The sequence below is a fragment of the Pelodiscus sinensis genome, chromosome 17 (assembly GCF_049634645.1).
Source record: "Pelodiscus sinensis isolate JC-2024 chromosome 17, ASM4963464v1, whole genome shotgun sequence".
Classification (NCBI taxonomy): domain Eukaryota; kingdom Metazoa; phylum Chordata; order Testudines; family Trionychidae; genus Pelodiscus; species Pelodiscus sinensis.
The window spans coordinates 37,867,838-37,891,474 of NC_134727.1; the positions used below are offsets into that span (position 1 = coordinate 37,867,838).

The 23,637-nt window shown below is 44.9% G+C and overlaps 1 protein-coding gene and 1 long non-coding RNA gene across 3 annotated transcripts in view; one reads left to right on the plus strand and one right to left on the minus strand.

Annotated features, from left to right (window-relative positions):
• GALNT10 (polypeptide N-acetylgalactosaminyltransferase 10) overlaps window positions 1-23,565 on the plus strand; it is a 146,922-nt gene extending 123,357 nt beyond the window's left edge. The window contains exons 8-12 of the mRNA XM_075900594.1: window positions 6,104-6,211; window positions 10,114-10,335; window positions 11,090-11,206; window positions 14,661-14,810; window positions 16,991-23,565. Of these exons, the coding sequence (XP_075756709.1) occupies window positions 6,104-6,211; window positions 10,114-10,335; window positions 11,090-11,206; window positions 14,661-14,810; window positions 16,991-17,158 (765 nt within the window). The 3' untranslated portion in view covers window positions 17,159-23,565. The remainder of the gene's footprint in view (window positions 1-6,103; window positions 6,212-10,113; window positions 10,336-11,089; window positions 11,207-14,660; window positions 14,811-16,990) is intronic.
• LOC142818749 (uncharacterized) overlaps window positions 1-23,637 on the minus strand; it is a 100,912-nt gene that overhangs the window by 67,929 nt on the left and 9,346 nt on the right. The window lies entirely within an intron of this gene.

Consider the following 23,637-nt stretch of genomic DNA (forward strand, 5'->3'; position numbering starts at 1 on the left):
TGTTGCATGTTTTAAAATCCAAATATTCTACAGTTGCTACCTGCATGGTTCATGTCTCTGTGTCTTCCTGCCACCCGCCTATCCCCGCAGCATGTCTGATTTCACATTTCACCATTGGCCTCACTGCAGGTGCTTAGCCTAGGGTCCAGCTGCCAAGGGGTTGCATTAGACAATGTCGCTAGTCTCATTGCTCAAATTAGCACTCATTGTGAGCCTTCGCTGCTTATTCTGAGCATGTTCTCAGGCAACTCTCCAGCAGCTCGTGTTTGCCCACAGTGGAACAGGCCAGGCATTCTCCTGCTTTCTCTTTAGTCAGTACAGAATTCTGGAGGGGCTCAGATTTGGATAAAGGGCAGCCTCTTTCCCTGCTCCCATTCTTTTGAAAGGCAGAGTTGATCTCAGCCTACCACCTAGCATTACAGTCTCTATCCTTCCAAATGAAGCCTGGATCAGGCTACAAACTAGTTTCCTACCAAACACCAGGAGGAAGGTGGAAAACACCCCAAAAGAGATTACTGGACATTGCTGTTGTTGCTGTGTCAAATGCTCCTGATGGTGGGGAGGGGGCCCACCAGAAATGCCTGCTGCACAAGGGAAGTGCTGTGTGCAGAGCTGCACACAATTCCAGATTTCTTTCTGCTATCTAATCCCCTCTAGAGAGAGAAGCTGCAGCTTTGGTGGTGGCAGATGCTGCAGTAAGTGGGGCGTATTTGCTATTTCTTGCTGCTTCCTTTGCTCCTACCTCCTATACAGATAATCCCCTGATCTATCCACTGCCCCCGTTCTCTCCCACCTGACACCAGCAACCCACTCTCCTCCCACTTGTCTCTTGCTTTCCTATTCCCCTGTAGATCGTAGATGGTTGCCTTTCTTTCCAGGTCTGCCTGACCCCTTTGCTGCTTCCCAGTTCTCCATGGGTCAGCATGTGGTCAGTTAGGCACACTCTCTGGAAATTGTAGACATGCATCTAAATACAGTAGTTTGGAATTATATGATGGTACTTGTTTCCCCCTAAAATCTTATGACATTGGTACTTGTGGTGGCAGCAAAAGAATGTACTGGCACAGTGTTAGGATAGTAGAGAAGGGGTGCAGTGTTACCTTTGCCTGTCACTTTCCATCAAAAGCTCTAAATTGCTTTACAGATAGGGAATGAAGCCTTGCAGTCCCCCAGAGAAGACTGGGATAATACTAACTGTCTTGCCTAAAATCACACAGCCAAGGCTAGAAACCAAGGGTGGAGAAATCCTGGCCCCATTGCAGTCAATTGCAACGCTCTCACTGACTTCATTGGGGCCTGGATTTCACCCCAGTTTTCTTGATTCTACATCGGCTTTCCTCAAGACCCAGAAATGCAGTAGTGAGTGTTAGTTACCATTATTCCCAAAAGACATCTGATCCGATCACCAGATGAGTTACTGGCGGTCCTGACTGGCTTCATCCGTAGTCCTCAAGGAGCTTTAGTGATGGCAGCGAGAGCGTAGAAGCTCATCTCATCAGAATGAAACTTTGAGATCTACTGTCATGATAGCCAGAGGAGATAGGGAGCTCAACACTATAACCACACCACTCAGAATAAACACAGAGCCACCCCAGCTAGGACTTTAATATGGAGCAAAACAACAAATTGTCATGACACACGTTCTTGGGAAGGCAGGTGGTCCAGCCTTCAGAAAGGAAAAGTTGTCTCAGCGCTTCATTTTACAATGGTGTAATTTTAGTGTAGTGCTGTGTCTCATGGGGTAAGTCTACACTAGCCACCCTAGTTCGAACATTGCAGGAGGAGTAACGGTAGTCCGAATTAGGGGCTTTTGTTCGAACTACCTAGCCTGTGCCGCGTGTAGCCGCGGGCAGGGAGTCCGAACTACCGGGCATTTAAAAATAGCGGCGCCCGGGAACATGCAAATGAAGCCCAGCATATTTAAATCCCGGGCTTCATTTGCAAGTTCGAATGACTACATTAGCCACCCTACTTCGAACTAGTGTGGCTAGTGTAGACATACCCATATGGATTAACTGTACTCCTTCCTTAAACCTACCAAACATGGGTAACTGATCCCATCCATTCTCTCAGCTGGCTTTGGCTTTGGCTTTGTTTGTCTTGCTGTTATTCCTTGGCAGAGTCTTGATTAGGTGTATGTTTTTTTGTGCAATGTTAACTTCCTAATTCTTTGTTAGCTGTGTTTTGCTGATGCATGTCACACTCCCCCTACCCCATCTCTTTCCTCTACTTTTATAGATAAGAGCTGGTAATTGTCTTTATGGAGGCTGTAATGAATTCTGTCATCACACAAAGAAGCTGGCTAATAAAACAAATCAAAGCAGCAATGAAAATGAATGGGAAGCATATTTTAAAATTAGATTTGTATTTTTTGAGTGCTACATTGTCACCTACAGAATGAGGAAATATTAAAAAGGCACCAAAAGCTGAGCTGAATATATTTAAAAGCTCCTTATGGTATGTCAGTAGGACTCATGAAGTTTGCAACTTCATTCATCTTTGCACAAAAGCCAGTAGACAGCCAAATATGTTTAATCATGGTCAGAAAAATGGATGCAGAAATTTACCATTTTTATGTTTCATGTTCTTTCAGCAATTTATTTCGTTAAATAGTCTCTCCCCCCCTTGGGATCTTTTGTAACAATGTCTTCTACTGCGATTGTAATCTTCTCGGATGCCAGGTGATTTCTTACGTCAAAGATACTGACCTCCTTTGTAAAGTGCTTTGAGAGCTACTGATGAAAAGTGCTATAGAGGAGCTAGGGGTGACTGTTTAGTCGAAATCTTTTCCTCTGTTCTGCGTAGGTTCTCAAACCCAATAGTATCTGAATACTATTCCGATATTGTAAATCTGTGGCCTGCCTTAGCTCATCTAGCATCTAGATCAGATGGCTGCTGATCTTATTCTTACTGACTGTACATTACCTGAGTTCATAGTACCAGAGGGGGGAGAGTCTTTAGATAGCTTGGTCCCAGTGCACTGAGAGTCTTGAAGAGTAAGACCAGGATTTGGTAGCTCCTGGGCAAAAAAGTGATGTGCTCCTGTCAATCTGTATGTTAATGTGGCAGCTGCATTCTGAACCAATGGGGGTTCCTTAGATTCCATGGATTCACCCACAAGTATAATGTATTGTGACTATTTAATCTGGCAGGCGTGTGTGAGATCACGGTGGCGAGGCCTGTGTCTGACATGATGCGATGCAGTCTTCTGTCCAGCTGGAGAAATCTTGCATTACTCTGATTGCTGTGTGGGTGACCTGTGTTAGGAGTCCAAGGATGATAGTGTCTTGGAAGCTGAAGAGGAAGGGACTCTAGGGCGCATGTGTTGGCTCTCTTGCTCTTTTTTTCCTTTTCCCCTTCATATCTCCTGCACACAGTGATGATCAGGAGGTGGAGAGAGGAGTGAATGTAGATCATGGAATGGTGAGGCAGGAGAATGAGTCATTGGAACAGGGGTGGGCAGTGGTGGTGTAGTTTAAAAAAAGGAAGTGGATAGACAGGTTGAACCTCTCTAGACTGTCACCCTTGGGACCTGGCTGGTGCCAAACTGGAGAATTTGCCGAACCACAGGAGGTCAGTGTTGTCCAGCAGCATTCTCAACACTGCCACTGCTTCCTGGGCTGTTAGGAGACATTAGGGGTAAATTAGAGCTAAATAACAGCACAGAACATGGAGAGCCAGGACTGGTGGCTGTAAACAAACTTTATGGGATGGTGGCAAACTTGGCCACACCCATGATAAGTGGACATCTGGCTAATTAAAACCATGATGTAGCTGGACTAGAGAGGTTCAACCTGTACTTATTTAAACTAAATTCTATATTCTCTAAATAAGAACTGATAAACTCATATACTTGAATTTACCCTCAACCACATTGCTGGGAATGGGAGAGACTGCTTGCACTTGGGTTCAGTGCTAATGCCTTGCAATGAGGAAGAGCACAGCTGGTGTAGCCTCCCACAGGACTAGTACCTTAGGTAGAAATCAGGTGCCATTATTTCGTGACTTTCATGGATCCTTCAGCTTTATGTGATCACTTACACTCTGAAGGCTTTCCCTGGCTCAGAAGACTCTGCAGTCTTCCTCCTCCTCCCAGTGTAGACAGTCTGTGTAACACCTAAACTCCAGGTTTCTCTCTCTGCTCCTCCAACCATCCTTGTTTCCCACGTTCCATACGTTGAATCCTGCTGACTGTCCCAAACGTCGTTTGAGTTTGTAGCAGATCTGCATTTTGTGGGCTTAAAATGTCACCGAATAACACTGAATATTTGGCCCCTCGGTCAGTAGAACTTATGACATGTCCAAAAAGTGAAACCCTATCCCAGCCACTGCTACAACTTGCCACTAATGTAGCTTCTTTTGTGCAGGAGTTAGAATAAGGAACACCACTCTGATAATACCATTGGAAAGGACAAATGGAAGCTCTCCAAAAGTTAAATGGAGTAGATTTTGTCTGCAACAGCTGTCCTGTCTCTCAAGACATATCCGTAATCAAAAAAAATACTAAAGGGACAAAAATCCATAGATCACATTTTCAGTCAAAATTCCTTTTTGTATTCTTTACAACCACACAAACATTTGATGTAAATATTCTGGTGGAATTCTGGTCTCAGGAAACCAATTACTATAAAAAGAAACTTCATTAGGCTAAGCAAAGGTAATTACGATGATTGTTAAATAGCTAGGTGCTAGGAGATACAGATAAAGCCCTTTTGAAGTTTGTGTTATAACTAGTAATTATGCAGCAGCCTTGACCAAATATTTTGTTCCCTTCATAAATATTTAATATTATAGCCATACAATATTAATGAATTGCCTTCTATGCATGAAGCCGTTGAGGAAACTCTGTGTACAGTGAATTATAGGAGTCCAAACTAGCCATAATGAAGGCATGGACCAATAACACTGCCTTAGCATACAGGCCAGTGATCACCATCTTCGAACATAAACCTCACATAGAGCTTTTGGGTATTGAGGTGAGATTTGGGTATCAAATCAAGTGTCAAATGTCATACTAAATGAAAGCAGGAGGAAATGGAAGAAGCTGATTGAAGATGGAAAGGAAACAGGAATGTATAGAGCATCCGTCAGATAGTTAAATGTTTGTCTGCCCCCACACTAAGACAAGCACTTAAAAAAAGCCAACTGAATCAGAAGCCAATCCTCTAATAAGTACCATTATTTTAATTTATAGATTAGATGTTCTCTGATTAGCTGAAGCTCCCAAATATATTCTTTACATCTACTGGAATGCATTTATTATACATAGAGCAGCATTCACTCTATTTCATTCACTTAGGCAAAAAAATTACATCCGCATTAATCTAGGTATAAAAGAAAGATGTTTAAGGATGTTGGCACAGAATCAATGTCTCTGCATGGAAAATAAACTTCTTGGCCTCACCTTGACCACTAATCAAGCATCAGGTCATTATTCTGCAACTAATGCTCTCTTCTACTGACTCTCTCTTCCTATTTTTAAAACATAATTGTTTTCACCAGACAGGGACTTCCACTAATTGGAGACTGCAGAAGCTAGGAACATGTCTGTGTTAAAAGCATAGCATTGAGCTCCTAGACTCAGACTTTACTCTGATACCCAGCAGTAGTACAAAAACACGGGAGCTAGTATTTTCTGATTTGAAGCATAGGCAGGCTTGTGAATAATTCCATCTAGAGTGTAAGTGTAGCACCTGATCTGACCTATCGTGTTCTCTCCTCTGCTCCCCAAGCTATTTTTGGAGCTCTTTCCTGACAGCACAAAATTTGGCCTGCAGGTCCAATTTTTAATTGCTATGTGCAGTAATACATCATTCTACATTAACTTGGGAAACAATCTGTGTCTGAGCTGTGTTGTTCAGAAAGAGTCCTTTGCTTTCTCCCACCTGATGGCCAAGGATCTAAAGAGTGTCTCTACGGCCAATATGCTAATCCATTGGCTAAACTGAAAGATGCCTGACTCTGAGCAGTCAGGTTTGAAGTTAGTGTTTGAGGGAGAGACTAAATCAATCTTTGATTCCATAAATTGTTCTATATTGAAAGTTTTGCTATTCAGCTGAAGTGAATTGCAATTGTATTTCTGTTCTTCTCTGCCATTCTACAGGTGTGGATGTGTGGGGGTCGTATGGAGGACATCCCTTGCTCCCGAGTGGGTCATATCTACAGGAAATATGTTCCTTACAAAGTTCCAACCGGAGTCAGCCTGGCAAGAGTACGTATTTTTCGAGCTAACCTTCCTTGGCAACTTAGAGAGGCCTAGTGACACGCATGTGGAGGACAAGGCCCGACTGTCCCTAGCTTGTATCATTTCCGTAAATGTCAATGTTTTCCTAGCTTAGACATTCTGAGCATTGTGGTACAAGATAGCGATTGTACTGCTGCAATGATGGAAAGACCTTTCAGCCTCCTAGCATGTCAGGGGTCTTCTCGCTCTGAAATATGGTAATACTCCGTTAAGTAAAGGGGCGTCATTATTGTATTCGGAAATACGTCCTATAAGCACCCAGGTGTGTCTTTTAAAGATGGTGTGCAGTTTTCCTTTGAAGATGAGGCTTGAGAAGTCCGATATGGATGATCATTTTGTGAAAAACATTCACCCGGGGGGAGAAGTTTATCATTTTTCTGTTAGTCCTCTTAAGCGTAGTGATGGCCTTCTTTCAGCTACGTATTTGTTACTGGGGCATTTACACATGCCTGCTCCTATGTGCGGTGTAGGGCCTGTGAATTTTGAAAGGGGTGTTGTCTAGAGTATTGATCAGCATAGCTGTGGAGCTGTGTCTAGAATCACACAGGTACCACCAACTTCTGCTCCCAGTAAAATATCCAGGATTAACATCTCAACGCACTTACAGGCACCTTCACCCAACAAGGACACTCTGCAGAGAAGTACGTTGCATCATGGAGCAGGCCCTCCTTCTATTATCTACAAGGGAATAGGAAAGCAAGGGACAAGTGGGTGGAGAGGAGAGTGGGTTGCTGGTGTCAGGTGGGAGAGAACGGGGGCAGTGGATAGATCAGGGGATTATCTGTATAGGAGGTAGGAGCAACGGAAGCATCAAGAAATAGCAAATATGCCCCACTTATTGGAGCATCTGCCACCGCCAAAGCTGCAGCTTCTCTCTCTAGAGGGGATTAGATAGCAGAAAGAAATCTGGAATTGTGTGCAGCTCTGCACACAGCACTTCCCTTGTGCAGCAGGCGTTTCTAGTGGGCCCCCTCCCCACCATCAGGAGCATTTGACATAGCAACAACAGCAATGTCCAGTAATCCCCTTTTGGGTTGTTTTCCACCTTCCTCCTGGTGTTTGGTAGGAAACTAGTTTGCAGCCTGATCCAGGCTTCCTTTAGCAACCAGGGATAGAGACTGTAATGCTAGGTGGTAGGCTGAGATCAACTCTGCCTTTCAAAAGAATGGGAGCAGGGAAAGAGGCTGCCCTTTATCCAGATCTGAGCCCCTCCAGAATTCTGTACTGACTAAAGAGAAAGCAGGAGAATGCCTGGCCTGTTCCACTGTGGGCAAACACGAGCTGCTGGAGAGTTGCCTGAGAACATGCTCAGAATAAGCAGCGAAGGCTCACAATGAGTGCTAATTTGAGCAATGAGACTAGCGACATTGTCTAATGCAATCCCTTGGCAGCTGGGCCCTACGCGAAGCACCTGCAGTGAGGCCAATGGTGAAATGTGAAATCAGACGTGCTGCGGGGATAGGCGGGTGGCAGGAGGACACGGAGACATGAACCATGCAGGTGGCAACTATGGAGTATTTAGACTTTAAAACATGCAACATACTTCGTGTTGTGGCAATAGGGAAAGTGTTTACTTGTGATGCTTCTGGAGAAGGACTTAGCGAAGCACAGCAGTCACCAGAATAAATCCTCCGTCACTAAGGTAAGGTGATAGGACAGCGTGGGTGCTAGAATTACAAAGTGAAGGAAGGCAGAAGAGGTATTTCTGGCATCCATCATTGTATTTGCTAGGCACCCTTACATGGGTTTTTGCAGTGGTGGGGTAGCCATGTTGGTATCCAGGATATGAGAGCCACAAGGTGTCAGGAACTTCTGCTTGTGAAAGATTCTTCTTCAGGTTAAGCCTGGGAACTTGAATTCATAAAATGATGGTCTTGGAAATATTAGTTTTATGACTCATTACAGCAGTCAGTAACTCATTAACCTACCTTGGCCTGTGGCCACGGAATTAATTGCCTACTTCCTCTTAAATGGCCTCCTGCATCACTTTTCCCCCTTTTGCTAAATAATCTGTATCCCCTTGTATCTGTGTACCTTTCCCAGACCTGAAGAGGAGCTGTGTATAAATGTCTCGTCTTCCACCAGAAATTGATCCAATAAAAGATATCTTCTCACCCACGTTGTGTCTCCAATAACCTGGAACCAACATGGCTGGCTACCACACTGTAAACAATGTTGTAATGATTGTTTTGTGTTTGATGTTTACATGGGAAAGATTTGCAAATCTATTAAATCTTCCTAGAAGAGGAAAAAAGCTCCTTCTTCCTTATACCTCACACTGTACTGGAGTGGTAAACTGCAGTTCACCAGCAAGAGAAGGTCTCACTCAGGCAAATATCTACATGTTTGTAGCTGAGAGAGAAGAAAGATTTAAGTTCTTGGTATCATGCTCTGCAGTTTTCTGCTTGTTTCCGAGTAAATTGAGAGAGGGCAGTAGTGCCCTCTGGTGGGAAAAGATAATAGAAACAGGTTATAAAACTTAATCATGAAATAGTGCTTTTACATGGCTATATCTAGATCAGAGAGCCAGGAAACTTTCTTGAATAAGACTGTGCCTTGATTATATATTTAGACGGTTACCGTGACAAAGTAATAACTTCAGAGAGATGCAATGTTCTTCTGGCCATCTCCCTTGTAATGTTAGAATCATCTTAACTCCTCCAGGATGTCACAGGGATTTAGTAGCAGACCTCAGGGGAAGGGGAGGGGATTCTGCTGAAAACCTTGGAATTGCCAGACTTGGAGAAAGTTGACTAAGAATTACAGCGTATTTGGAGCAGGATAAGAATGTCACCTGCTCAGAATTGCCTTAGCTGGTTTTGCTTCTAATCTTACTTGGCATATTCCATTGAAATTGGTACATTACATCAGGTGTCTTACCTGTGCTCCGCAGTCCTGCTGGCTTATTCCAGTGAGAGTGCTGAATGTTGTCAGGGAGCTAATGACATATTGCACTCACTCTCTTGGGCAGCACTGAAGATTCTTGTGCTGGATGTATCATGTGTTTGGCAGCAGCTAACATGCTGCGTATCACCACGTTGTCGATGTAATGCTGGCTAACTATTTGCAAAGACATGATTAAATTGCTCATCTAGGAATGTATCGAAACTAAAATTCAGTGTGTGCAGTTGCCTGCTTCATATTAATATAGCTGCGTGTTTCTCTCTGATGAGGACGTAAATCCCATTTTAGAACCAGTTCAGAAATAGAACCTATGAGAGGCTTTGTCTGGGGTGTAGTGGTGAAGTGACTTGGTCCGGGGCAAATCTGTGATGCCTGTATTGTTAACAGGAAGCAAACAGTGGGGGATGTTCTGAAGGGACTGCATCACCAGCTTGTATATGCTCCCCCTTACTATGCCTCAATGTTAAGTTGCTCTTAGTTTTTTTATATAAAGAATTAATTCTCTCCGCCGTTGTTCTGTGAAAAGGTGCTTTCCAGTACTGGGTTCTGAAGATCTCATTGAGAGAGAATGTGGCAGGATGGATTAGAACAGGAAGTTGTTGTCCTCAGACCTCAAAGCCCAGTGGTATTTTCAGTTATTGTCTCTGCTCCGTCTTGTATTTAAAACAACTTCTGCTGAAGTGCTGTTTCCACAGCCACAAGGAACCACGTGTAATGGCCAAGTACCAAGGAGTCTCTCTTGACATCAGCCAAACATACCTTTCCCTGTAACTCCCCTGGAAATAGCGAATAATGCTAAAAAGATCTTGCTCCTAGCAGTCCGAGAGAGCCTGTGGTAATGGAAATCCTTTCTGAGCAAAAATATCAGACCTGCTCTGAATTCTAACGCAGAGAGTTGGAATGGATGCAGTTTTTTATATACTTTTCCCCCTCATTCCTTCCACCTATGCCTACTACTTACATAGAACTTGAAGCGTGTGGCTGAAGTGTGGATGGATGAATACTCAGAGTACATCTACCAGCGTAGACCTGAGTACCGGCACCTCTCTGCGGGGGATGTGACGGTTCAGAAGGAACTTCGCAACAGTCTCAATTGCAAGAGCTTCAAATGGTTCATGAATGAAGTAGCTTGGGACTTGCCAAAATTCTACCCACCAGTGGAGCCCCCGGCTGCTGCCTGGGGAGAGGTGAGTTCACTTCATAAAATGCTAGATCTGCCCGGGCTGGTTTTGATAGTCATAATAGAGATTATCGTGAGCTCTGATATTAGTTTGCTCCATTCCTTTGAACAGACGTTACATATTTATTCCTAAAAATTCTGCACTGAATGCTCGAGAGGTCAGAATTCCTGTATGCTTCATTGTACTGGCCTGCTCAGAAACAGAGCAGACCTTTTGGCTGATGATCATAAACAGACACCATATGCTGGCTTGTTCTGTAAGATTGCAATTAGGGGAGGCTGCATAATCTGGTTATTAGGACATGGGATTGGGGAAGTAAGAATCATGATAAAAATGAAATCCAGATGTCCTGTGATCCTGCAGACCAGTCCACTAGTTACTCTGCACCTCCTCTTTCCCACCTGTAAAAGGGGATACTATTACCCCTCATTGTAAAGTGTCTAGCCTAAGGATAAGAAGCTCATAATTGTTACAGCTTTTAATAAGTAACAGACTCTGTCATCCTTTAGTATGTTTTCTTTTAAGTTGAATGCAGGGTACTTAAAACAGATTACAATGCTGTACACAGTCCTATTTTGACTTATAAACTTTGTATGCCTCTTTCCAGCTGTATCAATGTCACCTCAATTGTATAATGCCAGGCATTTTGCATTGTACGTTTGTGCTAGTAGCTACCATAGTTTGTTTTAGGTAACTTCTTAAATCATTCTGTCACTTGGACAAAAGTGTAACGTAGCTCAATGACAATTTAATATTGCAGATCCGGAACGTAGGAACTGGTCTATGTGCAGATACTAAACACGGAACTCTGGGCTCCCCACTGAGGCTGGAAACCTGTGTAAAAGGCAGAGGAGAGGCGGCTTGGAACAACATCCAGGTAATGGAGCCTTCCTCATAACATGCTCGTTTTTAAAAGGAGCATGGTGAGGGCCAGCAATATGAAACACAAACACCTTTTCCAGGATCAAAATTAGAACCTACAACTAACACCTCTGGGTGTTGTGCCAGCGAATGAATGAAATGTGGTCTGTTATCCATCGACCTAAGCACAAAATGTACCAATGCTGTTCCTAGTAGACTGCGGCTGTTGGTGTAAAGCAAGCAGCAGGAGGGAATGGAGCTGGAGACTGTACGGCTCCTTGTGGAGTTTTCACCTTTTAGTATTTGAAGTATTGGGGTGAACAGAAGGGACTAGCAAAGGAAAAGATGATGCCAAAACAAGACGAGGAACAGGTAACAAGCCAACTATGATGCGTAACAAAGGGACTATTAACGTCAAAGTGTCTGCTGAAAGAAGTGATAAAAAGGAACACCATACATATTGGTGAACCTGCAGGCACAGTCAATAAGCACTTACTATTGTTCCTCTGACAGGAAGCAAATACAATGGTTGGGATGTTAATCATGCTTGGGAGAGAGATTAAACCGGCTGGGCTATCGATCCACCCTCCTGATGCATTAGGTGCCAGAAATGACAGCTTTATTGTAACAGGGTGGGGGGAGAGGAGAGATATTAGTTAGCCTTAAAATGTAGCAGTCAAATTGAAGAAAGATCAAGGCTACAAAGCATCTATTATGGAACCATACATAACTTCAGGGAAATGGATTGGGTATCAGAAGACAGTCCGTTGCATATGAATTTTGATCCAGGAAAACTGGAAATTAAACCAATTCACTGTGAGATGCAGTTCAGAAACAATTGTTTGCTTTGCCAGCAGGTTCCCAGTTTGTTTAAAGGTAGGATGATATTGTCAATTTTTTTGTATAACTCATTTCTGAATAGCCACGGTAATTTCTATTGAACTAGTCTCTCTTCTTGGGGGAGAGGGGAGAGGAGAGAGAAAGGGGGAGGGTTGGTTCTTTTGTGTAGGGAGTTTTAACAGCATCTCTTTGACTAGTAGAGCCAAAGCCACAAGAGTCCCTCTGCATTAGCTTCACCTTCCTGCTGACACTGAGGCATGTGTAAACAACGAGAAGTCCCATGGCACCTTAGAGACTAACAGATTTATTGGAGCAGAAGCTTTCGTGGGCAAAGACCCACTTCGTCAGATGCACCATGGGCCTTTGCCCACAAAAGCTTACGCTCCGATATATCTGTTAGTCTATAAGGTGCCACAGGACTTCTCGTTGTTTATGCAGATTCAGATTAACATGGCGACCCCTCTGATACCTGAGGCATGTGTGTTATTGAAGAGTTCCTCTTCAGCTGTCTCCCTGGTCACAAAGCCCCATGCCCAGAGCAGCTCCTGCTCACTACAGAATGCAGGAGGTAGGCAGCTTCTGGTGTAGACTGTCTCCTCCTAATTGGGAGTGAACATCGTCACTTTGGAAAGGAATTCCCACAGCCTGTGCAAATTCCCAGTGCCAGCACCTGCGAGTGTCACAAGTGGGGCATAGGCAATGCCTGAGACGTTCCTTGGGGAGCCTACAGAGCACTGGAAACTCCATTCAAGTGGGGCACCAACAGTGCCTGGTCCGTGGCCCTGCCCACGCCCCCACCTGGTCTCTTCCCCAAAAGTCCCTCCCTACGCTGCCTCTTCCCCTGCCTTTCTCTGTGCTGCCCCTGATTCCTTACTGCCCCATCCTCAGGGTTTATCGCTGCTCCACCGCATATCCCAGGGCTCAGTCCTGTCCTCCTCTCTCCCCGCACTCAGACCCTGAAAGGGGGATGGGAGAAGCCCATGCTGAAGCTGGCAGAGGCAGGGTGGCTCAGGGGATGCAGCCATGCGGGAAGCTCCCTGGCCACCACTTCCCCTTGCATTGCAGAGGGCTGCTCAGCTCATTCTCCCAACTGCCCAAGGGACGAGGGGCTGCACCCAAGTCAGGAAGATGCTGTCTGGCCACGTCAGCACCAAGAGGAACTGGACCTGGCCCCCATGCCATGCCAGCAGCCACGCTGACTGCACCCCCCCAGTGTCCTGCCCTGGGCTCCCCACCGCGCCAAGCACAGGGAAACACTTGCAGGGAGCAGGCAGGGAAGAGTCAGTGAAGAGGTGGAGGTGGAGCCACAGTCCAAGCGCCACGTCTCCCACTTCTGCTGCTGCTCCAAAGAGAATCGACCTCTGTCTGTCATGTGCTCTGGCACGGCCAACCTTTTTTTTTATTTTGGGGAAAGGCTCATATGTGCCACCCATAGGGGAACCTGTATCCCTGATTATTATCTGTATTACCACCGTCCCCAGGAGCCCTCGTCGTGAACCTGGACCCCATTGTGTCAGATGATACCAAATAAAAAGTCCCTGCCCCAAATGGAAGATGAACACTTTTTATGCTGATAACAAAATTCAAACTTACAACTCCCTTCCCCAAGGGATTCAGTCCTGCAGGCTATGCCTCTTGGCAGCACCAAGCCCCTAGGCCTGCAGCTCTCCCTCTCTGGCCATCCCCTTTTAATCCTAGTCCGTCTTTTGCCGGCACAATCCAAAGCAATCAGGGTGCTCCGTGCCATTCCTGGGGCAGCTGAAGGTACCATTCTTCTTAGCTCTTGGATTTTACGATCAGAAAGGGACCGTGGTGGTCATGTAGGGCTGAGCTCCAGCACGTGCAGGCCACAGCAGTTCCACTCCTGTATGAAGCCCTAACCGCTGACTTACTGAAGTCCTCAAATCATAATTTAAAAACTTTGTTTCAGAGAATCTGCCAGTTGTACTAGGTTAAAAGGGCAAGTGACCCGTGCCCCATGCTGCAGAGGAAGGTGAGCGAGCCCCAGGGTCTCTGCTACTCTGACCTGAGGTCATGGTGATTAGCTGTGCCCTGCACATGTGGGCAAGATTCAGCTGCCAGACCCCTGGGAAAGAATTCCCTGTAGTTGCTCAGAGCTCTCCTCGTGGAGTGTCCTGTCACCGGCCCTTGGAGATATTTGCTGCTAGCAGTTGTGGATTGGCCACGTGTTACTGTAGATTATCATACCGTCCATTCCATAGATTTCCCAATCTTGGTCTGTGCCCCTCCCACTGGGTGGCTCATGCTGCTTCCAGGGAGGCCTGGGGAACTCAGGGCTTGATCTTTGATTGCCTGAGGCACTAGACAGGCTGCCAGGGCAGATGTAGAACGATTATTAACTGGGGTGCCTTGCAGCTCTTTGCTGAGTCTGTCTGCTCTGGCAAGTGCTGTGATCAGTGAGTATCAGCTTAACACTCCCGTCAGAGAGCAGAGTACCCAGCTGAGGAGCCACCAGACCATGGAAGTGGCTTTTTTCAAAAAGAGTTTGACTTGCCTTCCAGCTGAGCAGTGCTACGCCCTGTGGGGAAACAGAAGAATTGCAGCTCTTGAATCTGTCTTCCTTTGCTCTTACTCATTCCATTCTAAGGAGGTTACCTTTGTCCTGGCAGGTGTTCACCTTCAGCTGGCGGGAAGATATCCGTCCCGGGGACCCTCAGCACACCAAGAAGTTCTGTTTCGATGCCATTTCCCACAGCAGCCCTGTGACCCTCTATGACTGTCACGGAATGAAGGGGAACCAGCTGTGGAGATACAGGAAAGTGAGTGTCACGTCGTCCCATGAACACTTGGGATTCCTTGTAGTAACATGGTTTGTGTGTTCTCTTGTGATTCATGTCGCTGTGACGAGACTGTAGAAACCCATTGTCATTTAGCATTAATAAAAACAGCATGGGCTAGAAGCTTTTTTGTTCACCTTCCTGACGAAAAGGCCTCCTTGAGCAGCTCATGAGTGTAAAAAGGAGGGTATAGAATCCCTTAGGAGTCAGCAAAAGCAGCCGGCTTCTCATGTTGGTTCTCTAGAGCCTGCCCCAGGTTGCACTTGGTATCATAGTCTTGTTAATGTGGGCACAAGAACCACATTTCATGCACCACTTCAGTGACTTACATGACACTGCTTCTGGATCCATGCAGGCTCACATGCAAACCCAAGTACTCGGTCTTCCGCTGCCTTTCCTGCATCCCATTTCTGTTCTTGTTGGATTGCAGATTGACTTCAGGCAGGCTGCAGTCAGTCCTGCCTCACTTGCTTACGGCATGCAGGGCTCCCCGTGTCCCCTTCACCACGCCTTCGCTAGATGTAGTAGGCCCCCTGGATCTTCATTTAACATGGGGAGGGAACATCGTGAAGTATGATGCCTCCTGGGCTGAGCCAACGAGAGAGCGCAAGCGCGGAGACCCTCTGTGTTAAACCAGATGCAGTGTCCACCCATGGCTGCCTGGCTGTATAACAAAGCCATACCTGCCAGGCAGAACCTGCCTCCGAAGTGTACTAGAGCCTGCCAGGTTTGTGGTGGTAATGTGGCTGCTCGTGCCCTGAGTGGCGGTGACTTAGTAATGCTGTACAAGCAATGTGTGGGTAGCAACAGGGGAAGAGGATTGATTTAGAATGCTCGTCTCCCACAAACCTCAGTACCACCCGTCTGTACGCCCGCTGTGACTGGAGGGAAACAGCAGAGCATGAGCCCACGGGCAGAACAATCTAGCTTTGGTTTACTTTTGCTTTGCCTGGCAGATGTTGCAAGGGTTGGCCAGGGTGCCAGAGGCAAGGGGAGAAAACGTAGACAGACACACAGCATTCCAGTGCTTTTCAGGCAGGCAGGACTCGCTTGGAAATGTTGGTTTCTGAGCCAGTCCCAGAATTCATTGCAAGCTGATGCATTCTACTGCTCATCCAGATAAGTGAGTGTGTAGGTGTAGATTTACTTTTCCCCAGGGATTACCTCCCCGCCCCCGTTCTGCCTCATCCCGCCCCTCCTCCAAGGCTTCACCCTCATTCCATCCCTGCCCCCCGAGGACTTGCTCGCTGTCCACCTCTTCCAGCACCCACGCCGTCCCCTCCCCAAGGGTCCTGCTTGCTTTCTGCTCTCCCCCAGCCAACAATCAGCTGTTTGGCAGTGTCCCTGATTAGCTGTTTGGTGGAATCCCAGATAAGCTGATCAAGGCCACCACAAAACAGCTGTAGCTGGTGGCTGCTGAGCACCCACTTTTTTTTTCCATGGGTGCTTCAGTCCCCAAAGCACCCGTGGAGTTGGAACCTATGACTAAGTGAGGTAGACAGACAGCAAAGTAACATCAGTGTTTGCAGCAGAAGTGGGAGGTGAGGCATGTCATGGTCTCCCCAGGGAAGTATCGGACCCCCACTCTTTGAGAAGTTTTAAAGAAGACTGGACAAAGCACAATAAAATGCAAGGAACCATCCTACACTGGAAGGGGAATGGACTATTAATATGTGGAATACCGTAAATAACTGGTTACAGATCCATGCACAAATAAGAAAATTTCTGTCCTGAAGAGCTTACAGTTGTTTAGATTGGATTGATACATAAGTTCATTCTGTGAGTTGTCTCCAGCCCCTACTGAGTCAGGAGTGCTTGGGCGGCCACCCAAGAGAGATTCAAATGCCACCCAGCTGATTAGCAGAGCATCCACTGTGCCCACAGCCTGCAGCATGTGTTTCTATTGATGGTGCACATCTGCACATGCTTTGGTGCACATAATAAAATGTATTCCACACATGGATGGAAACAATTAGCGGGAACGTTGCTCGAAGGGTGCAACAAAATGACACGTGCCCTTCCATTAAAAGGCTTGTTTCTAGATGTTCTAGGGAAGCAAACAGGTAAAATAGGCTCAGGCTTGTTTCCCTAGAGGGACTTTCCCTTAGACCCCCAGAATGTTCCCTAGGCAAGCAAACTGATTTTGAATTTCTCTTCCTCAGGACAAGACCCTTTACCACCCAGTAAGCAGCAGCTGTATGGACTGCAGCGAGAGTGACCGAAAGATCTTTATGAATACCTGCAACCCCTCTTCTCCAACACAGCAGTGGATATTTGAACACACAAACTCAACCATCTTGGAAAAATTTAATAGAAATCTTGATCTTTAAAGACTGAAAATATATATGTATTTATAGATATATATATTTTACAGTTATAGTTTTTACTGGGGAGGGTTACAAAAAAATTGTAAAGATTTTGTTTTTAAACAAACAAGGTAAAAGGGAGAATCTCAGGAGAAGGGGTGACTAGCTGGCCAGTCGACTTTTGAAGATGCTGCATGTTTCTCTCTATGGAGATGATGGAATTCCATGAGGCTTTACCAGAGCCACTTGTCTGTCAAGACCAGATCAGAAACTGTTTGTTTCTAAACAATTCTGAACCTGGTTCAGAGCACGTGTGGCATAAATGGTTATGTTCTCCATGATTCACACAAGAGCAGTACAACTTTATGTAGCTGCTAAAGCGTTCCTAAATAGTCACTTTACCTCCCAAGCAAAACCTGCACTCCAAATTATAATGCAGAGACAGCATACCAGTACCCCACAAATACAGTGACTTCCAGTGCATCAAAACGTAGAATGCAATAGAAAAATAAAACGCGTGTGTCTCTTCTGTGCACTGAACCAAAATATAGAACAAACAGCTTGGCCTTGTTATGCCTTCCAAAGGAATAGATCTGTTAACAGAATATAGTTAGAACTAAACGCAGTTGAGACCAGTTTTTCCAGTGAGTATAAGTCATGGGTAGAAAAAAAACACCATTTCAGGTCCATGCACCTTGCTCTCGGCTACCCCATTGTTGGGTCTCTTCAGTATAAAGTAATAGGATTAAAAAAAGGTTTTCCAACTAAAGTGACAACCTGCAGCTAAAATAATTGTGACTCTTACTACATGTTCTTAGATGGCTAGTATCAATGCACAGTCACTTACAGCAGAGTTTCTCAGAGTGGAATCATTCCAAGAATCCTTCCCATAAAATCTACTGCATGAGAAAATCTCCAGTTTTCCTCTCGAGATATGGGGCAAGTATACACTTAGCATGAGCAGCTGCAATTACACCGAAGCTGATGGATTTGAGACTGCTACCCGGGATTGCATCTGGCCAGGAATCCATCTGTCGGAGGTAGCATTCAGGGCCCATACACAAGGCCATCATGCTCTCACAAATACAAGCAGAGATTAGGGTTGGAAGAGACCTTAGGAGGTCATCTAGCCCAGCCTCCTGCTCAAAGCAGGACCAAGCAAATGACTGCATAGTTAACCTTCTGCTAAGTTGCTGAAGAAATCAACCAAACCTAACCACTTTCCTATCATCATCCAGCTGCTTGGCTGGTCCACCTATCCGAATAGGCCCTCTTTGGGAGTAGGCAGCATGCGAACAGTTCTGGGATTGTGAGGCATGCAGCGGCATGAGGGGCTGAAATGACCAGCATATATACTGTCTTGAGAAGTTTCCAGTGATGCTGTTGCAAAAAAAAGCAAACATGATGCTGGGCTGCATTAACAGGAATGTTATGAGCAAGACACGAGAAGTCATTCTTCCGCTCTACTCTGCGCTGGTTAGGCCTCAGTTGGAGTATGGTGTCCAGTTCTGGGCACCGCATTTCAAGAAAGTTGTGGAGAAATTGGAGAAGGTCCAGATAAGAGCAACAGGAATGATTAAAGGTCTAAAGAACATGACCTATGAAGGAAGGCTGAAGGAATTGGGCTTGTTTAGTTTGGAAAGGAGAAGACTGAGAGGGGACATGATAGCCGTTTTCAGGTATTTAAAGGGTGTCACGAGGAGGGAAAAAAATTGTTCACCTTGATAGGACAATGGGCTTAAAACTGCAGCAAGGGAGGTTTAGGTTGGACATTAGGAAAAAGTTCCTAACTGACAGGGTGGTTAAACACTGGAATAAATTGCCTAGGGAGGTTGTGGAATTTCCATCTCTGGAGATATTTAAGAGCAAATTGGACAGACATCTATCAGGGATGGTCTAGACAGTACTGGGTCCTGCCGTGAGGGCAGGGGACTGGACTCGATGACCTCTCGAAGTCCCTTCCAGTTCTAGTGTTCTAGGATTCTATGAAGAGCAGGCTGATCTCCGCTCCTGCAGGAGCGTGAAGCTCACATTTCAGGCATTTTCCGTGATGTGTAGCTCCTAAGTTTCACAAGAGCTTTTGTTCTGATCAGGCTTAAGAGGCCCTTACGGCAGATGCTCTGAGGTGCCAGCCTCCCCTTGCTCACGACAAGACAGTAATTCAGCCCCTCTGCTGCTGCCTGTTTCTTGCTGCATCAGTTCAGGTGCTGCAGGGGTGATCAGGTGACTTTATGATCTCAGAATATGATGCAGCGTTGCCACAGAAATCAGAGTGGCTTGCTGCACAGCACGTGGAATCAGAATAAACCCAGATTTCACGTCTGCGATGTGGCTAGTTGCAGCCTTGTTGCAAATGAGTCACACAGCCCTTTGAAGCCAAGCACTGCTTCCTTTGGAGGGCTAGGAGGGCAGAGAATTAACTGTCCTTTGGGATAGTCTGTGGGGTTTTTTTTCTGTGATCTCTATGTGCTGCCAGCATACTACAGCAAGAGGTGCTATAGAAACTACACCAATGCCACACTGAGTTAACATTCATCACTTAAAACATAACATTATATTTTAATTATTTGTAACATCTCATTAGAAACATTTTTAATACCTTGGGGAAAAGCACCAGTATCTAGTGCTTTGCAAGTAGCGGTCAGGTGTTTTCCTCAAGTTATTACTGCTCTCATTAGTCTGATTGTACTTACTGTGGCTCACTGAATGGCCTGACTAAATGTGTTCATGAATGTTTTAATGCCGGGGGAACAAGAGGCTGTATGTAAAGAGTACAAATTTATTATAATTGGGGGACACAGTAAATTATCTGATCATTCTGCTGCAGCCTATAGTGCTGTAACGTTAATGCCTGCAGTTTTCCACTTCATTAGGGGATTAGCTTCTGTTTAAATTACATGACTTTCTGTGTACTTGGATTCACCTTGTGAGCAAAGTTTTGGACACTTTTAGGTACTTGGTCTGTTGGCTACAAGCCTCTGAGATGTTTGGTAATGGGATAGGAAGCCTTTGATACCTAGGTCAGTGACCTGACTTAGGCTCAAGGGCGGTTGTTTGGCAGCGTGCACTAAAAGCCTCGGTGATCTTAATGCAGTTCCTACAGGACAGATATTGGTCACAGGACCTCTGTCACCACTGTTGCCAGGCTCAGCACAGGGGCCAAAAACTAAACAGGCTCTTTTAAGGCTGGTCTCTCCAGGTCAGGTGCAATCCTGTCCATCTGGTTCATTTCACAGAGCAGTGGAGCGCCAATCATGAATGTCCCATGAATTCACTGTGCCTGTGTCTGATGTCTCAGTAGTGTTCCTTGAGCTATTACATTAATTATACATTCAGTGCCCCAGAGGCTTTGCTGACTAATGGGAAGTATTACCATAGTTGACCACCCACTGATTGAGAAATAGAAATTCTATTTCTCAATCTTCATCTTTAATTGAGCTTTTGCTGAGCAATCAGGCTAATTATTCCAATCCCATTTAGTTATTTAAAAGCAAAAATCACCAACGCATGAATCCATAAACAAATCCTCACGTTTGCATGCAAGTCAAGATCAGGGCTCAAATGCCATCAATTACCTAACAGAAAACGTATGCTTTCCATATCCAGGTATTTCAAAAACTGTCATTTGAAAATGTTCTTCTGGGTTTCATAAATTGTCTAGTTAGTGGCAAAACTGCATATAAGAATTCTGAAGGGAAGAGGGGAGGTGTGTGGTGTTCACTGACCTTTCAATGCCCAAAATGCCTTCCATCTGCCACCTGTTTCATAGTAATGTTTGTCTGACTCCTGTGAGTAAATGAAATGGGTTTGGGTCCTGCACATGAGTGCAGGGAGTTTTCCTGTGCGCTTTGGCAAAAGTCTATTTTCCTCCATAGTGGAATGTTGTAGGGGGGGTTATTTTAATGATGCTGTATTCCCTTTTCATTAAAGGTGTGCCTTTTTAAATGCAGATGTGCAGCAAATACCTAAACTTGAACCATTTCCTAGTGCCTTGCTGGACGTGAGGGAAGTGGACAGGTCAGGAGGGTGTACCAGGGTGTGATGAAGTGTACAATTCTTGTTCTGGTATATGTGCGTGTTTGTTTTTAAATATCTGATTTTTAAGAACAAATTTTAGGATGACAGAAGGTACTGGCCAGGAGATGCATGGGCTCCGGGGTTTCTGTATTAAGAATATCCAGTAATGGCTGTGCTTTTCTTCATACTCCATATAAAGTCTAGAGATAGAAGCCTCATTTTTCTTTGAATGATGGTCTCTGCTGTATCCACTGAGAATTACACTTGGGACATAGAGTAGGAGATAAACTGACGTTAGACCCGAGGATGTCTTGGGCTGGCGGTTGTACGTTTAATCCCCGATAAAGGCACATAGAATATCTGTTTAATCAAGGGAGCAGCATCCAGATGTTCACAGTTCATACTCAATGTATTCAAATACAGAGCATTTCATAAATGGTTCCAACAGCATATCAGAATCTAAGTGAAAGGATAATGTGGGATCTTCCATAAATTCAACACTGTGGATCAGTGGGGAGCAAATCTGTAATACAGAAGTAGCAAGAAAGCAATTCCTTAGTCACTCTTCTTGCATCCTGGGGTAATTTATATATATGGAATGCCAGGTCAGCACATCTTTCTCCTTGTCTAGCTGGAAGTCTGGTATGTTAAACTAGTATCCACACTTAAATAAGCACTGAAAGTTACTAACACAGTGGAGCATGGTGCTCCTGTAGCTACCACCGTATCATTATGGTAACTGCATGGTCCTTGTAGGCGTGAGGAAGAACCATGTGAACAGTCAGAATACATCACTGGGTAAAAAAGAAGCAGCTTTCATTTGTCTCTTGTCAGATACGAGCAGGATGTTGACATGTTTGTGGTTGTGGAGTGTGGACAGCTTGCTGCAGCCAGACAGTAATACATGGGATCACATGAGCCTGTCAAGGCTAGCAGATCTAGAACAGCCAGTGGCTGTAGGATTGCTTTCTTGTGTGTCAGAGCATCGTGCCACACTTTCGTTTTGCCTGGCTGCTTCATTTTCATAAGCAGATAAGTAGTGAAATATAGAAGTCACCTTTCAGAATTAACAGCCCACAGCAAATGGAGCATTAAGTGCCCAAGCCAGTCGGTACCTGGCCTATCCAAACCAGCGAACAAGTTGTTGTTTCCACTACAAAAGGCTTGTTTAGTATCAAGTGGTGGTGTGTTGTTTTAATATTGTGGCAAGCGAGTTGGCAAAGCACTGTTACAGTGGATACCTTGAGGCTAATTTCTGTGATATCCAGTGTATTTTTTTAATTGCTGTTTTTTAGAGGGGAGGCAGTGTGGGCTAGCAGGTAAAAGCACTGGACTAGAAGTCAGAGACCTGGATTCTGGTCTCAGCAATTCCTCTGACTTGCTCTTTAACTCTCCCCCACATCTCCCGTGCTACATTTTCCTCATCTGTAAAACATGGGTAATGTGTGTCTTTGGTAAAGTGCTTTGGTAATTATCTACAAATTAAAAGCATCATGTAAGAACAACTTAATAGTGTAATACAAATGAGAGGCTTTCATGGACACAGCTTTGACTGGACTACTAACTGTCCTTGGGGAAATAGGGTAGGTATTGGAAAGTTGGGAGAGGAAGCTTCCACCAGTATGGGATACTTATTTTTGAGTTGTAAATTCATTTCATTTTACTGGTCAGCCAAGTCAGATTGCCTTATCTAGGTGTCACTGACCCTCACTGAACCCACACTCCACTTGTTTCTTTACAGTGACATCCATGTATAAAACTGGGGTAATGATTCCTGAAAATCGTAATAAAAGATCTGTCTAGTTTTTTCTGTGACTCTGCCTTTGCTAGTCGAGTAGGCCCTTCCTTTATTCATTTCGTTCTGAGCTTTCCTGATGCTTCTGTATTACCCAGAAGGTTTCAATGATTCCAACAGATGTGTGCTTTTTCATTGGAAGCCACTGGGATCCATGCTGGTCTTAAAACTGCTCATTCAGCATTAGGAAGAAAGCTCTGATTCCAAATAGCAAGTAGGCATATGTGACCCTGGCCTACAAAATGACAGAGAAACTAATCAATTCAAACAGACTAAAACACTGGCCCTTAAAACAACGGTAACCAGTAGATTTAGCTTTTTTATGGTGGGAGCCTACAAGGGTATCAGTGATGAGGTTGAAGTTGATTCGCTCTTTGTATTACGTGCGTTTTAACTTATTTCAAATTGGACAGGATAGTGCCTAATAAATCAGTGTGTATTTATTTCTGGGCACGTTAGGACCACACTCCTAATATGTGGGGCCAGGAAAGGGTGGTTAGCACTTTAATGTAGTAGCTTTCATAAATTGGAGTCATTCAGAGATAATGCATAGTGTTTTTAAAAGTTGAATGGACTTCCTTTTATAATATTTAAAATAAATTTTTAATGTTTTTCTGAACCTTTGTGTATGTAGAAATTACTCTCCCTCCTTTACTTCAGCAATTGCTTTCCTTGGCACCTCCCTCCTTGT